We start from the raw sequence: 16943 nt of genomic DNA on the forward strand, positions 1-16943 counted from the left end.
AAAAGATAGATTTCTTATTAATTTACCAAAGGCTGACTCAAATGATTGATTCAGCTTGACTTTGTAGGTATTCCACCAAAAAAAAGAAGCAAATACAACCACAACCAAATCAACATCAACAAACATCTGGGACACTGTATCCTTAAAACATTTATTTTTGTAATAATTTGTCCTTTTTTTCTTTTTGCGTAAGTGCAAAAAATGCACCCAAAAGAGCCACCTGAGGGAAGTCTACATCTTTAAATAAAAAAACAAGCAAAGTGTACATTTATAGTACAAAATTCTCTTTTTAAAAAATTGCACAGTTTGTGTATAATATATATTCATAATCTCCATTTTAAACAAACTTTAAAGGCTCAGAAAGTAAACAAAATCCACCAAATGAAAAATAAAAACATTTTTTCCCTAGAATTTAAAGCTGAGGAAACTTGAGACCCTGTTTTCATTTGTGTCCACCATAAATATACATATTTATATGCAAGTCTCTTTACATATAGTCTCTGTGCTAGTGTTTGACCAGACAATCTAAATTATTGCAAAGTAGTTAAGTTCTACTATAAAACACGGGGTTGGGGGTAGGGGGATAAAAGCTCTCTGCTGAATGTTCATTAAGTTATGCAAAAAAAAACTGGGATCTTTAGAGCCCCTTTTGAATTTACTGAAATTCCTGCTTTCACAAACTGCGTGCATTCAATATTGCCACAGAACGATCCAGAACTCCAGTTTTGCTTTGTAGCGAGAACACACATTTCCCTGACTTTTTTTTTTTTTTGTCTGTTTGTTTTAAAACTTTACACAACCGCGCCCCCCTCCGTCCTCCCCCTCCCCCCCCTGCCAGCGGCGGGAAGGGTCAGCGCCGATATGGGTGGAAGCCCTGTACGTTGTGGTTCTGCCCTCTTCCGAACGCAGTGGCAGCAGGCTGGGGGCCGGCCGCGGGCTGTGCAGTCGGGGCCCCGTACGAAGCAGTCGGCTGGCTGGGGTCCGCGAAGGCGTGACTGAAGGCGGTCAGTTCCTGGCCGTACCCTGAGGAGGTCAACAGAGGGGAGGGAGCGGGAGGAAGAGAAGAAGAGTTCAATGGCGAGGTCACCGGACGCTGCTTAGGTAGATGCCTTACTGCTTAAGAATTACTACTAGATGAAAAACTATTTAAATCTTCAAAGATTACTACTTAAGTATTTTTTTTTATCCAGTTGTATCCACAGGACTTCGCAAACACATACTTATTGTTTTACTAATATCCAATTATTATACTGCACAAGTTATGCAAGTTTGGAAACAAATTATTTGGTTTAGTTTTGAGGTTGTTACTTGAAAATCATCAAGACTTTTCAAGAATTCAACGCACGGTGAATAACTGATATGGAATGTCATCTTGTAGGAAAAGTATTCCTTTCGGAAACAATCCACCTCTGAGCCTTTTGCTAAAGAGTCCAATAGTTATTTTTCTTACAGTTTAATGTGCTGCACAACTACAACTAAGTAAAGTTGGTACGTCACAATGATCATCATGCTGCCTTTCTTGTTAAACTCCATTTTGTCCAAGCGTTTACTTTATAACCAGACTTTGATGCCGGGTTTCAACTGGTAGAACAGCTTGTTTTGACTTGTTCAGTAATTATATTATGACTCGATAAAACAAATTCTTGCATATATTGTGTGATCTAAAAGATTTACTTATTTTTTATTGATTTACAAACAAGCAAACCCAAGAGCAACCTGGGGAAGGAAAGTAACCAACTAAAAGCTGGCGAAACCCAAAATTCACCAAACAAAAATGAGTTTCTCGCTGGTAGAATTTGAAAACCAGCTGCAGCCTAATCTTTTCAGAATCTTGCTGGTTAGTTTCCTGCCCTGGAATCAGCCAGTCAGCACTGATTCTGAAATATCAACAATAAATACCCGAGTGGAGGACATTTTAAATAACTGGAATGGAAAGACAAGAGACAGGAAGAAAGAAAGAAAAGTGTGAAGTTAGAAAATACCACACGTTTCTCCATAAACAGAACAAAAATAATTAATCTGTAGAAGAGGGAGCTGTCCTAACAGGATCACCCCATAGAAGAGAGTGAAATTGGAAATTTACTGCCGTCGTATCCTCCTTTAAATCTCCTTTTCTTTCTCATCCCTTCAGCTATAATGTGGAGACAGTGCATGGGGAAAAGACAATGGGTGAATGGACTGCTGATGCAGAGAGACAACTGAACCATGAAAAACATTTCTGACGATTAGATCATCCTTTTATCCTCTGCAAAGCAATGCGGACACAGCAAGTGGACAAAAGAGGAGGACATGGTTTGTCTTTGTATAGTAAAGCTACAGCTGCTGAGGAAGATGACTGTTTATACCTCTGTATTCCAAATGTCAATGAATTAAATGCTCTCAGCGGACTGCTGTGGCTGCGTTTTACTGTACAAGAGTACACACAGTAATTCGTATGTTCGTGCAAGTTAAAAACACGGAGCAAAACCAACGAGGAAAAGAACCAGGTGGCAGCTCTATAAAAAAAAAAAAGACTACAGAACTGAACAGATGCTACTTTTGTGGTTTGAGAAGACGATGCTGGCACCTACCTGCACTACATCCTCTCTGCTCATCCTGACCATAACTGTGAGAAGGACGCGTTGGTCCGTAGGCAGAAGGGTCCTGAAGGTAGTTACCCAAGCCTATCAGGGAGATGAGGAGACCAGGTTGACTGAACCCAACTACAGAGCCCCCCCCTCACTGACCTAACAGAGCCTCACACTTGCTCTCAATCACTGCGCCTGCACTGCGCTCTGAGAGGCATCACTGCTCAGCTTTGCTCCCAAGCCAAAACAAAATGGAGGGCGAATGTCTGAGCCATCTGCGAGCATTCCTGACCTCGTAAAATCATGTTAGTTTAGGTTCATGACATTTTGTGAAATGTGCGTGATATGCCAAGATGCAGTTAACGTGGGAAAGGTTCTGTCGATAAGATGTTATGAGAGTGACGCAAGGAGAAACAAATGTAAAACCGTCACATTGCTGATGGCAATGAAGTGAAGCACAATGACACTTCTCAGCGGTCCATTCCCAAATTTCCAATGTCACAATGTTTTTGAATGTACCAAGAGGGTTTTGACAAACCTAACGGTTATTGTGACACAGTTTAATAAAAGTAAAGGGCCTGCATGGAAGGTGAAAATAATTAATAATATATGTGATGCCCTTGGGTCCAATATTCTTTAAATTAAAACTACTAGTTTGATCTCTTTTCTTTCGATTGCTTAACTCCACATGAGCCAGAATTTGTTAAACTTTAACCATTTACTGATATTACACAGTAATTATTACACTATTGTTATATAAACTTTAACGGTAGAGGTGTGGGATTTGTCTCTAAATCATCATCCAAGTTTCATAAATTTTTCTGTTAATTTCATAAAAAATTTCTAAGAGTGTTGCTACTACGGACTAAGTGTCCGAACAGTCAACGCACATTAAAAAAAAAAAAAAACTTGGATGGAAGCGAAGCACTGGCAAGAGACACTGAACGAGTACCTGTCAGAACCGACGGCGATCGATGCCTGATTTGCAAGTCTCTACACGCTGACGTTTGGCCGAGATCCAGGAGGAATAATTATTCCGGCTAAACACAATCAAGCTCAAAGACCACGAAGACGCCAACCTGCAGGCACGTTATTCAAAAAATGACGTGCTCGGGACTCACATCAGGAATATCTGCATGTACCCACACGGCAGAGGCTCAGAGTTCACACCTGGCAGACAAACACGCAAACCTCTGGTGTGAAAACATTCGCCATTGATTTGGCAGGTTGGACATTCCTAATTCCAGAAATAAGGTTTCACGAGCATTCGGGGAAGGGTTGCACAAAAAGGAAATGTAAGCGCAAAAAAAACATTGCAGGGCGAGGATGATCTAATTTTAACCTACCAACCTTTTCACCAATCCACAGCCCAGCTGGAACAACCTGACAGAAAGGACAAGGGCCTTCATGTGTGCAAGAAGCATGTACGCATGTGGAGCATTTCAAGCTAAACGATACCAAGAGCAAGCTCCTGCTTGTCTAACGATTGCAGATATACTCCTACATGAGAGGCAGGGCCGAGGAGGAGTGAGTTTCAATGAAACGGGAGAGAATAGGGCAGCAAACTGCACAATGCTATTCTTACCATACTGGCTATAAGGGAAGTCAGGCTGCCCTGTGGGAGCTTTGCTCAGGTCCTGAGTTGGCGTGGTCGCAGGGGCGAAACCCAGAGGCGCAGCTCCTGGAGTGGTGGGAGGAGGAGGAACCTGCGCAGCGTACTGGTCTGCTTGGGGTGTGCCGAAACTGTAACCTGTTGGTTGGAGTAATAATGAGGTCATTCCTTATTACTGTGATTCCTATGACCGTGGCCTTTGGTATGTCGTATATGACTACAGAAGAAGTGTTGGTGGCCCTGAATAAAACACAACATGATCTTCAAATAGTCTAGTCTCGTCCATCTAGTTGATCATACCACATCATCGTACTCAAACCACTACTGGTCAATGTGTTAAACAATCCACTAGATGTCTTTTCATTTCATTACACATGTCGGCTGCTGGGACAAATCATGATGATCATTAACACGCTTCTTTTCCCCCCTATTCTTCTCCTAATATTCTGTTAAAGATGTATAATAGGTTTGATTATTGTAAAGTGATAAACCTCCTCACAGGCTTTTTAGGAGGATTTCATGAAACGCTCGGTATCTGCGAGCCTCTCTGTCCATCTCTGATAAGCTGGAGGTTCCTCCCTGACAACAGCAACAGCAAAGCTGCCTGGAAAACCTGAGGTAGATTCAACGGACACATTTTACACAGACATTTGAGTATTAATGAAGTGAATGCTGTTTGTCCTCCATCCAACGCAACACGTGAACCCTGCATATGCATATTACCTTTTAAGGACTTGATTGTGGGACAAGGACTTGGTGATTCTGAGAACAAACAACAAGGTGTAATAAGTGCATCAGTAGTACTGACCAAACTGAGGTGCGGTGCTGTAGCCCTGCTGAGGGTAACCCTGAGGTGCAGCAAAGCCCCCCGCGGGGCTCGTGACCAGGAATGCGTTGAAGGGTGACGGAGGCTGCGTGGGGGTTCCACGGCTGGCCGTCAACTGAGGTCCATACCCGCCTGCTCCAATACAGAACAGATCTATTTTACAGAAATACAGGTCTCACGTATTGGATTGAGTACACAAGCAACAGCAGCAATATCTGTGGCTCAATTTTGAGTTTGGCTTACTGAACAGCTGATTATCAGACACACAATTGATAAAGAACTGGATTCTAAAACAGAGCACAATCTTAAGCTACTACTAAAGCAGGGCCAACAGTGCGGTGAGCGCTGCAGGTTGACCCCGGGGCGGGGCATATGAAACCCAGCCTGACCAATAGCGCGTGGAGGCTGGAATCTATTCAAGGCCGCCATCTGTGTCAAGCAGCAAAACGATCAGCAGCCTCGGCCATTATGAATCCGTGACAACATGCGCTGTCCAACGCCATAGTGCACGTCCATCTTTGTGATACGAGCATGTCGAGATAAGCTCTCGATTGCACGGCAAAGACTTTAAAGCATATCTGCAGTTAGATCAATTCACAGTTATGCAACAGACCGAATAGGAAATAAAATGTATTCTGTGTGTCGCCGAGTGGAGATCAAACACCTACCTATCGGTTGGCCAGTAGTCGACACCCACACTCCTTCAGAGAGAGAACAAAGAAATCTTTAATCTGGGGACAATACCTGAAACGTTGATTATTCACAGAATCTAGTTTGATATCCAACATGAAAGTGTCCCACGTTGAATGTAGAGCAGTCGTTTAAGCAGTCGCTCTTCTGAACAACGAGCCTCGTTCGCTCGACACCGGGACATCTGACCCCCACTCACCCTGTGCCCCGTACGGCTGCTGCCAGCCCTGGGCCGGCTGGGCGGTCCAGCCATTAGCTGCACTCAGGATGCCCCTGGGTGCCCACTGGCCCGGGCAAAGCTGGCCAGGAGCTTTGCTGTCCCGGGGTTCAGCCTTCTTTACTTCCACCTGTGCAAACGGACAAGGAGGGCACATTTGGCATCACCAGCATAAGGTCTACGGAGCGCCTCGTCTACACACGCCCGTCCTACCACTGAATAGATCTTAACACGGCGCCAGTTTGAAATCTCTCACTTTACATTTATTGGAATAACGTGGGGCAACTATGGTAGTTTATATTGTTGCGTAGCCAGGAGAGCTGTGCAGTCATGTTTCTCAGGTAGTTATTATCAAGCAGGAATTTCATGATTGCAGAAAGCAATTGATAAACTTTTAATTTTAAATGCATTATCTCCAGATCACGGCCTCTTAAGGTATACCTGAGAAACCGAACAATTTTTTCCCCACTAAATACGCTAAATGTCATAAAGACATCAAATGGAAGGTCATGACTTACCTTTCTTCAGTTCTAAAGCTTATAAAGAATCTTTTATTTTATTGTGTTTGGAATAAGTTTTAGGAAGGGAATGAATGTGGAGAAAAATTTGAATCGAAGATCTCACAGAATATATAAAAAGTAAACATGCAAATATTGAAAATAAACACTTTTCAGTAAATCTAAAATTGAATCTTCATACTGTGTCATAGGGAATTTGGGTTTTGTTTTTTTTCAATTGAGTACAAGTGACTGATGACCTCAATATAATTACAAATAGCTGCTGCAGGACCAAATCCTACAATGTAAGAATGCAAGTTTTTTTTTCTAATGAATGTAACTGTTAAGTTCAGTTTTCATCCATCACAGTAAAACGCAAACACCTTGGATCAAATATAAACATATTGAAAAAAAAAAAAAGGTTCTTCCTGTAACTCGGCAAAGCTACCAGCAGTTAACCAGAGCAAGGACACAGGCTGCGACTGAGGGGGGGCCAACCACAAATAGACTGAGCGGCTGAGTTATTGGGGTCACCTTGCGGGAGCAAAACGAATCACAAATTCCTCCCTGCGTTAAGGTGCTGCCACCATCCCCAGCCTCCCCTCTTCTTCTCTGTCGACCTAATTACGTGCACATGTTTCCGGCGGGGGCCTCGCCGCCACCGGCTACCTGAGCGCTTCCTCCCGAGGGGCATCACAGCGACGAGTGATGGATACTGTGACTTCTCTACGGTCCCCAACAGCAGAACTGGGATACGTTCCCCAGTTTGATGTGCTCCAATTTCTAAATTTGTAACTCATATTTCCCAACTTCCCTCAAGTCCCAGCAGAAGGTAATGTCAAGTCAAGAACAATGGAGGAAGTCGAGACCTGGTTTCTGCTGGAAACCAGGTCAAAGTCAGGGGGGTGGGGGACCACTGCGGGTCGGGATAAATCGCATACCAAGAAATTAGGGTTAACCTCACTGATCAGTGCAGAAGAACCACAGCGATTTCAGCAAAAAAGGAAAAAGATAGCGCCGCTTATTTCAATAAGACTTGATATTCTATCCAAAAGCAAAAATATAGTCAACAGTGTTTGTGTGTCAAATAAACCCTTTTAATTACAAAGCATCTTAATTGGGGGAAAGACGTGCTGATGAATGAGAGCAAGAAGTGCCAGCACAAAACCAACCAAATATGCCCCAAGTGCTGTATTTTTTTTACTGGTTTGTTTTATTCAGCTAACGGAGCAGGTGGATGGTGTTTGCCACGAGCAGTAGCACAATACAGTGCCAGAAGGTTAGGAGCTGTGCTTAAGTATGAATCCATAACGAATCTGGAGTTTTTCCCCGGATGGAGGGCTAACCTGACACGATCTGAATTGTCTTTGCGCAGTAAGTCCTATCAAAGCCGCGTGGCACACACACCGAGTTAAAACAAACACCAAGAAGGAGCGTGCAAATATTATTGTGCGACTTGTGTCTCATCCTGAGCAGCATTTTGGAGGGAACAGTCATTTGTTGTTTAGAAAGCTGACAGACACAGTATGGAGATTCTTCAACTGGGGTCACTGGGTTGAGCTTTTTCTTTCATTTTAAAAAAAGAAATACGTTGACGTGTAAGTGACCTGTCAACAAAACATCAGAAAACAAAGGAAACCAATCCTTTAGGTGATTCATATTCACTGAAATGTTGTGTTATCTTATATTTTAATAACATTATATGTCATTTATGTATAAAACAGAATATTTTAAAAGGAAAATCCAATGGACTTAAAAACACCCTAAAGGAGAGGTCAATTTAAACAAAGCCTTAGGCGACTGCAGAAACTCTGATATAACAGCATTATTAAAGGATCTTTGTGCCCTTAGACACTATAACTTATGGAAATAAGTTAATAAAATATTATCAAAAATAATAATATGAGTAGATTGATTAGTGGCCTGATCCCTTGTTGTTTTGGTTTCATATGATGCTGCAGCCGCAAATCAGAAGCCACTCAAAAATTCAATGTATAATTCTCACTCTGTCGCCCAAGCCTCTGTTTGATCGTAAGGGTAAAATAAAACTACAACTACACACTTTTTTGCCCATGATGTCGTGAAAATGCATGTTGACAGCCTGGTCCACTGATTGTTCGGCCTCGAAAGTAATAAATCCAAAACCTAGCCAACGACCAAGAGTGAATCAAGGTAGCAGGGGGGAGGGGGGGTTGTGACAACACAAGATGAAGAACAGTATTGGGCTTCAGCAGAGTGAGGATCCGTCAAGGAACTGAGCAAGAGGCTCCTGGGGTTCGGATGATGTCGCAGATACAAATCCAAGACTAATGCCTGGGGGATTGAGGGAAACGTTTTTCTTTACTGCTGAACTAGAACAAGAAGACGACCGCTCAACTGGTGAACACGGAGATCCACGAGTGCAGCAAATTTCAGTTGAAATGTCCCGTAAGGAAAATGAAGTCTAACCACCACCATTAAACATTGATAAATGCCAATTGAACTGATACCAGATTGTGTTACTTCATGCGGTTTCATCCAAACCCCACCTTGATCTGTCCCTTCGTAGATTGCTGTGGAGCACACACTCGCAGCAGCCATTGTTAATGCATCACAAAAATATGGAGAAACACAAACTGTAGAATGCCTAAAGCTTTCCCAAATGGTGTATTTTACTTTTGAGTGAGCCAGGATAAGCCTAAAATGGACAATTAAAGTATCGCTCACAGTGGTAACACAAAGATATAGGCCACGAATGGTTCCCCAACATGACATGCTGCTGATTTTGATCAATAGTTTTCATGGCGGATGTACAATGTTCATCATCAAGAGTGAGAACTTTTTGTTCAGACACTTTGGCGGAGGCACAAGCTGCGACAGAGCGCTAGCAGGCCGCGCCGCGGTGATCTACTTTCAATTTGATGAACTTCCCACGGTGGCAGATTTGGGTTGTGTACGCTCTACTTCTGGGACCTAACCTGGATCCAATTAAAGACAATACTACTGAGGTTTTAGAGACCTCTAGTCGCCTGCCAAGTACTCCCCAGTCTCATGATCTATTAATAACGTCGATGACCTGTCCTTATTCTAAATGTACAACCCAGTTGACACATTAGAGAGTTTGGCATAGAACTGGCAACTATAGTTACTCAAGATTTAACTACTGATAAAGATTATGTGAAAATGAACTCGCTACTAAATGTAGAATTGTGAGATTAGAAATACATTAGTTGAACAAATCTATAATCATTTTAGGTTTAGGAATTTTATTTACACAAAAATTGTCTTATTAAATAATATTAGGGGGAAATGTTAATTAACCTATTTTTACTATTTACTGGAATTTCACAGATGTAAATTAGCACATTACTCAATACTGAAATGTTATAGCTGTAATCCTTTATTGGTTCCAAAATGATGTTTTTACCTAATTAAAGTATTTAATTATTGTATATGTAGCATTTGAAAAAGGGACATAATACTTGCTTGCTTAAGCGCTAATGTTCTAACATGCACCTTTTAAGTAGAATATAACTTCTTCCAACCTCTCCGGGTATCAATATTAATGTTACACAATGTTCAGCCATGACTAGTGAAGTCTGAAGTGATTGCACGAGAGTCCGTGACGGACAGCCAGACCCCGGTCGACGCTACGCTTTGATTGGAGAGTTCGAGGGGCGGGACTTAGCAAAGGGTTTACAGGGGTTAAATTATTGCTCCGATTTTATGCAACTTTGTACACACCCCATTTTGATCAGGTAAAAAATTTGAGTGCTTTTAAAATTTGGCCTGTACCTCTGTGTTACCAGTCAATGCACAGTAACCTAAAGGAGAAAAGACAAATCTTAAGAGACACCGTTAATTCACACATTCAAACCATTCACAGGGAGAAGGGGGACAGAAGAAAGAAAATAGAAAGGGCTTACTTACAAAAATACTTAACTCTCTACGTAAGGGAAACCACATACTACGCCATTTAAGATAAGACACATGTATCAGTTACATATATATATCAAGTCAAAGAAAACTTATTCCAATGTTGGATAATGTTTTTAGTCAAATAAATATACTATGCTATTAAAGATCGCGTAGTGGTTGTTACTGTTGCAATACATGTTAAATTCCGATGACAAACAATTGTGGGTTTCTCCCAGTAGAGAATGACTGCGGGTTTGTACGGGAGAGCAGCACTACATGTCCTACATGTAGCCGCTACATCGTTGCTATGTGGGACAAACACAGATGTGTGTTACTTACTGTCAGCTGTGACTGTAACAGAGCGGACAGAGTCTGACACCAACACCGCTGGTGGCGCTGGTTCTGATTCCCACTGAGGCCATCCATGCTAATAAGTGGCGGCACATGTCATAAAGATATCATCAAAAAAAGTATTAAATGGAATTCTACGTTTTTATAAAGGTCTCATTTTTAACTGGCAGTAAATGGGTTAGAAATAATGGAATAGTCACGTAAAACCTTTTAAAATAGATTCATTGTTCTGATGATAACCATGACAGCTACAATACTTTAAGATTCTTCCAATTAAGACAATGGACATTATGCATTTAATACATTTTAGAGGAGCTACTTTCTAGTATTTTTGGAAATGCAGTCTTTAAAATGATTTATCTTATCGCTATAAGGAATTCTGCTGCATTGAGGCTACTACGATCACCCCTACTTCTATATGGGACTTTTGATTTCACCGTACAAAGTTTAAATAGGTTCATTTTTGGCAAACTCAATTTCAGAGATAGATCAATACGTATATAGAATCTTTAAAATGAATTGATTGTTAAAGTTATTTTTCTATATGGCAACTATTAAAACTAATGATGTTGGTTGGCTAAAATTTGCAATCTAAGTCACACACACATCTTACAACATTTTTCTGAACAAAGATTTCATTAATTAACAAAAAATAATTAAATAAATCAGATTCCTCCCCAATAAAGAGTTGTTTTTTTGGAATACTCTTGGCTAACGTTTTATAAGTTAACCTCTCTGAGCTCGTTTACTGAGCAGAAACGTGTTCATGTGTCACACAAGGTCACGGAGGACACTGCATCAGTGTCAACCAGAGCATGCAATGTTACCAAACAAGTGTCAGATGTGACAAATGCTGAGACAAGACTTTTAAGTCCATTCTTCTGCTTTGTTATTGTGGTTGAAATTGTCGACAAATTCTCCCCCGACAGTTATGCGGACAGATGCATGTGACATTGCACAAATGTATGACCATCACATTAACCGAACGCAATTTCATGAATTTCACAGGAGAGCAGTGATTTCACATAACAATATGCTTTTCATTCCACCTCTGCAAATGTTGAGTCAGATTTTCCATTTGACCGTAAGCCGCGGTGACTTTTTACAAGGGTTTTATCCAACGTGCTTTTGTGTTTTATTGTGCGTCGTCACCATACCTCAAAATCATGTCATGGTTTAAAGATTTTAAATTGAATTGAATATCCACGACATAATGGGCTTTTTCTCTTTGGGCCCCAAATAGTTTGTCATGAGATTTAAGATGGTACGGTATGGAGAGGGGAGAAAACAACGGGATCAGCTTTTACCTCGGGGCCTCTGCTTCTCCGCATCATAGATCATTACCACCTCTGTGACCTTGAATGGGACAAAGAGAAACAGTGGCTCCTTTCAGACAACCACACACGGTCTGTTCATACTCCAATTAAATATTCCACCTCAATTTCAACCAATAATTAACTGTCCTATCCCGTACCATTAAATAGCAACATTTTTATCCGGTAGTTTTGACCCTGTTCAATGTCATATCTACTCAAGCAGTGTTAATGAAGAAGTGAACTACATTATGCACTCTGCCATACTCACCACTCCAAATCTATTGAAATAGTCCCTGAGCTCAGGCTCGCCGCAGTTATGGGGGATTCCACCTACAAATATCTTCTTTGATTTATTGCTATCTGCTTTGCCGCCCTTCTGAAAGAAAAGTGTATGGATTTCAATGTCTGTTAAAGGATCAGCCTGCGGAGGGGACAGTTAGCCATCATCTATTCAAACAGTGCAGAAGAAATTAGGTTCTCCTCAGCCCGGGGGTGTAATTCTTAACATGTCGTGTCAATGCAAACACTAGTCTCCACAGATCGCAGTGCATGGCTCCCCCCCCACACTTACTCACAACCACCAAGCACTTCCCCACTGCTGGGCACTGCACTCACGCTGCACAGGCTCGAGGCTGCTTACGACAACGATTTTTAACAATTACATCTTCTGCCTTGTTAGTAAAACATTCAGTGGCAGCTACTTAAAAGTCAGTGAAGGGAATTCCAGTGGGAAGCCAAGGGCTTTATTTGTAAAAGCTTCTGACATTCAAATGTATGCTTACAGCGAAATGTATGACATACAAAAAAAAATGTTTTATTAACAGCAAAGGGGCAATAACTGAAACCATTGCAGTCCAAAGTGACTAAATGACCATAACAGATCTGATCTGATCTGCAGAGATTCCTCCCTTTCACAAAATGATTCACTGCTGAAAGCAAATCTTCAGAACCACACGGTCGAGCCCGTCTATAGTTCTACTAGTAACAACATTCAGTATTTCAGCTGGGAAGGCATAACATTTCCTCAAATATTTAAATAAATAAACTGATCTACATCAAAGAAAGGCCTATCAAGAGTGTTGCTGTATCTCCACTATTTAGCATGGCGATACAGACCTCTTCATTGCTTCTGGGAATATGTGATCACAAATCCGCTGATATTGTTGCCGCCCCTTGATCACAAATAGAGCTTGATACAAGTCATAGATTATCTGATGCATCTGTGATTTATCGAAACCCCCAACCAATTTATGGTGTTCTCCAAAGGCAAAGACCGCACTACGTGGAACAAGAGAATTTAGGTCAACGTCAGATTTCTCTCAAGGTCTCCTCACGGCCAAGAAAAGAGTCCAGTAGAGGACGGAGAGATTGATCACCTTAGCCGTGTTCCATCACAAACTCCCAGCGTACCCAGTAGAAATCAGACTTTTCTTACCCAGCCCTCCTTGGTTCGAGACTTTTCAGGTTGCATTCCTCTGGGAGTGCATGGCTTCGGGTCAATCTGACAGCAGAGAGAGAAAACGTTTCACCTCATTAAAAGGCACCTTCAAACGTTCTTCTTCACTGAACCCATCACATTATATTGGCTCTCCTCACACAACAGGGAAAAATATGTATATCGATTGAATCGAATTTATAGCCAATAACATGCAATGCCCTTCTCTGCCTTCTTTAAAAAAAAGAATTTAAAAATGTTTTCATTTTCTGCCATTCAATTTCTAAATTTGCATTTTAACATGTACCTCTCGCTGGGCAAAACCAACGTCAATATTTAGCCAAGAGAATTGTCTGTAGAGAAGTACAATTGTGCTTCTCCTTGAATAACTTCGAACTCCTCTGAATAGGCGAATGCAGTATGAGGTTTTTGCCTTTGCTCGCACAACGCACAGACAGATTACTCTGCTTGATATGATTATCTGCTCCTTTGACTTAAAATACTCACATTTCTTCCATCAAGATTATGCGGCTTTGTCTCCAGCACCGTCCGTACACAATTGGGGTCTTTGAATTTAACAAAGCCGAAGCCTCGCGACTGATTCGTAGTTTTGTCCTTCATGATGACACAATCGACTACTTCCCCATACTGCGAAAAGTAGTTTCTAAGTGTCTCTGAGAAAAGAAAGAAAGAAAGAAAGAAATGAAATAACAGTGCTGCTTCATGAAAAATTTGCACAGAAACCTACAACTGTACCATAAATGTAATCGGAGCAATAACCCGGTCCAGCTTGTATATTGAAAACAAAGAAATGTAGTAATGACTTCTAGAACTCACGGACTCGATGGGATAAATGAGCTCTTCAAACTGCGGTAAAACGTGTGTGGGGGAAGAAAACCTGCACCACTCCACAAAACCACGAAAGGGAAGACTACAAGACATCCAGCGACCTTCGTTTGTCTTACGGCAGATTTTACCTTTGTTGTTTTAGGTGTAAACTCAACAATGCACTGAGGTCATTTTCAACTCGCGTGTTGACGTTGCTTAACAACAAACACAACCCTGACATCCTGTCCTGTTAAACGGCACCAAATACACCACAAACTACTGGAACGCCCACAGTAGCAAGGCGTGCGAGTTTGAACAAACGAGGAGCCACTTCTGAGGGAGCGATCGTAATTGCTTTTCTCATGGCTGGGAAGCCCAGGGGCATCACTAAGGAAACCAGCTACGCGCGGCGCTGCGGTTTAGATCTTAATGTTCGCAGTGTGCTTCTAACACGGGCAAGCCCTCGTTGAAAGTTACACAGTGATCAATGGAGCGTGAGCCGGTAGAGGAGTCGAGACAAGCTTTAGCATCGCGGGGCCCGTCTGTGGAGAGGAAGGCACACTGTAGACGTACTAAGGTGTATCTGATCATCAGAAATGGGCAATGGGTAAAATATCACAAGATCCCAAATAACATTTTTCAAACACAGGAAAGCGGCGTAAATAAAAGACGCACAACGGCCACGACTCCAACATCACAGATATCAATTTAATGTAAATATGCAACTTAATATTTTAGTTTGGCTGTTGGATCACCACATCCATATTAGTAATGATGTCAGACGCCATCACATGTAACCCTATTGTTGTAATTATTGTGCACCAACTGTAATAACATTATTTGTACTCAAGGTCTACCAGCTCTACTCTCAAATGTGTTGATGATGTCTTTTGTAAGAAATCAAAAGCATCTTAAACGTGTTTGTGATTATATTGCATATAACCTGATATTCAGGCTTGAGACAACTGATTTAACGTCGCGGGTTTAACTTACCTTGCGTGGTACTCCAGTCCAATCCTCCCACAAAAAGTTTCCTGAAAAGAGTAGATGTATAATGATCGATTAGTCAAATAATGAATCATCATAACAGATACATCTTTAATTATTTTATACGTCACGTCATATTATAAGTCACTCGGAAACAGCTTGAGAACGAGCATGGAATCAATTTGCCTCTTCGGGGGCCGTAAAAAGGCTGAAAACACCCATAGATGAGAAGATTTGACAGCACAGCTTCACAGCAAAAACAACGCTACAGCTGACTGGGAAAGCGAAGTACACAGTTATTACACAACGCACGAGGAGTGAGACGTACACACCGATCACAGGATGGGGACCAATGCAAAGGTCCCTTTGGACTTCTGTCTACGTGAGGACCAACACAATAGCGCTCTTTTATGCCACGTAAGTTAACCCGGGACAGACCCGTGGCGTTTAGCATGCTAACACCCCCTCCCTCCCCCTCCTCATCTCATCTCATCTCATCTCATCTCCAGGACTCCAGGAGCTGCGGTGGTTACCGACCACCACCGGCTGAGGATTCCCCCCGCAAACCTTGCGCAATACCCGGGGCGGTGCGGAGCGCAGGACGAGCGAGCGCCTGGAAGTTTAACGGCACGTCAGAGCGGCAGTAATATATAAAAAAAACAGCTAGCGACTTCACTCGTCGTTTTAAAGATCCCTGCCGAAACACGTCGGGTGGGGATTGTAGCGGCTGTGACACGGGTGGGTTGGTTTGGGGCGGACGGTGATGATCACATCGCTCCCTCCGTGCCCGCTAAATGCCCTCGCGATGCGCGATGCGAGAAGAGGAGACCTTCGCTTCGCTGGCGGCGTTAGCCCGCGCTAGCTCAGATGCTAACTGAAAACAACGCTAAAATAAGTAACTACGCTCGCGTACGTTTCTGCTGACAAGCCGCGCGGCGGCACTCCGGGCGCGCGCGCTGTGTTTACCCGAAATCCCCCCCCAAAAACACGAACAACTGAGCAACTTTGAGGATTACTTTCACTTTGGCTGGCCGTCGTTGCTCGGGCTGCTCGGGCTAGCGACCCCGCTAAGTAACCGCAGCTAGCTTAGCTCAGTAGCTAACGTTAGCTGTCAAATGACAGCCCCGCGGAGTAAGCGCGCTAATTAGAAGTTACGGCGCAGCTCGCGGTCGCACGCGGAAGGCTCCGTTAAACGCGTCTCACCCGACTTCATCGCCGACTAAGTTGTTGTTCATCTCTGAGGCTTTGAGCGGGAGGGGACCGGCTGCAAGAGCTGTGACCGGCTTATTGCTTCGGTGCTGCCCGTCTCAGACTGAGAGCGGAGGGGAAGGTCACTCCGCTTTTTGGTTCAAACTGTTCTGCGCAATGACGACGCTGCGTGGGGGGGGGGGGGGGGGGCAGGTAGCGGGCTTTAAAGGAACATTACACTCAAACAGTCCGCACTGTCAAGGTGTTTTCTTAATACTTACGACTTATATCTGAGGATGCATCAACAATAATGGTCCAACGGTTAAATATTACCAAAAGCAAGCCGCTGTGTTTTTACTTTTTAATCGTTTGCCAGCACTATTACTAGTATTATACTTTATAATACATTTACTACCAATACATGGGTACACCTAATTGAGTGGTTAAAGTGTTTTTAAGCAATCAACAAAACCTTCAACAAAAAATGAAAACGCAGAACACAAATATCGCCACATTGAAGCTTCTCATAATA

At 42.5% G+C, this 16943-nt stretch overlaps 1 protein-coding gene across 18 annotated transcripts; it reads right to left on the bottom strand.

Annotated features, from left to right (window-relative positions):
* Nucleotides 1–137: 137 nt before the first annotated feature.
* dazap1 (DAZ associated protein 1) lies at nucleotides 138–16605 on the bottom strand. 18 transcript variants are annotated; one of them, XR_013468603.1, is made up of 15 exons: nucleotides 16427–16605; nucleotides 15230–15270; nucleotides 13916–14082; nucleotides 13409–13474; nucleotides 12242–12349; nucleotides 11965–12013; nucleotides 8472–8554; nucleotides 5895–6042; nucleotides 5674–5706; nucleotides 4988–5158; nucleotides 4679–4792; nucleotides 4153–4317; nucleotides 3918–3950; nucleotides 2571–2663; nucleotides 786–1023 (listed from the first exon to the last, which is right to left on the bottom strand). XR_013468603.1 is itself a non-coding variant. In XM_078108243.1 (14 exons), exons 6-14 carry the CDS (start codon nucleotides 11989–11991, stop codon nucleotides 851–853), a joined length of 981 nt encoding a protein of 326 aa, XP_077964369.1. In that variant the 5' UTR covers nucleotides 11992–12013; nucleotides 12242–12346; nucleotides 13409–13474; nucleotides 13916–14082; nucleotides 15230–15270; nucleotides 16427–16583; the 3' UTR covers nucleotides 138–850. The 18 variants fall into 18 exon arrangements, 13 of the variants coding, with proteins under 13 accessions (XP_077964369.1, XP_077964368.1, XP_040039371.1 ...); XR_013468605.1 differs by lacking the exon at nucleotides 3918–3950 and having other exon boundaries at nucleotides 138–1023; nucleotides 4988–5137; XR_013468602.1 differs by lacking the exon at nucleotides 3918–3950 and having other exon boundaries at nucleotides 138–1023.
* Between the last annotated feature and the right edge of the window lie 338 nt (nucleotides 16606–16943).

The sequence above is a fragment of the Gasterosteus aculeatus genome, chromosome 8 (genome assembly GCF_964276395.1).
Source record: "Gasterosteus aculeatus chromosome 8, fGasAcu3.hap1.1, whole genome shotgun sequence".
Taxonomy (NCBI): Eukaryota; Metazoa; Chordata; class Actinopteri; order Perciformes; family Gasterosteidae; genus Gasterosteus; species Gasterosteus aculeatus.

Coding starts and splice junctions, on each gene's coding strand:
- dazap1 (XM_040183436.2), bottom strand. CDS start 16,458: ATGAACAACAACTTAGTCGGCGATGAAGTCGG. Junction 15,271..16,426: donor TTAGTCGGCGATGAAGTCGG/GTGAGACGCGTT, acceptor TACTCTTTTCAG/GAAACTTTTTGTGGGAGGAT. Junction 8,555..11,964: donor GGAGAAGCAGAGGCCCCGAG/GTAAAAGCTGAT, acceptor GTCGTTGGCTAG/GTTTTGGATTTATTACTTTC.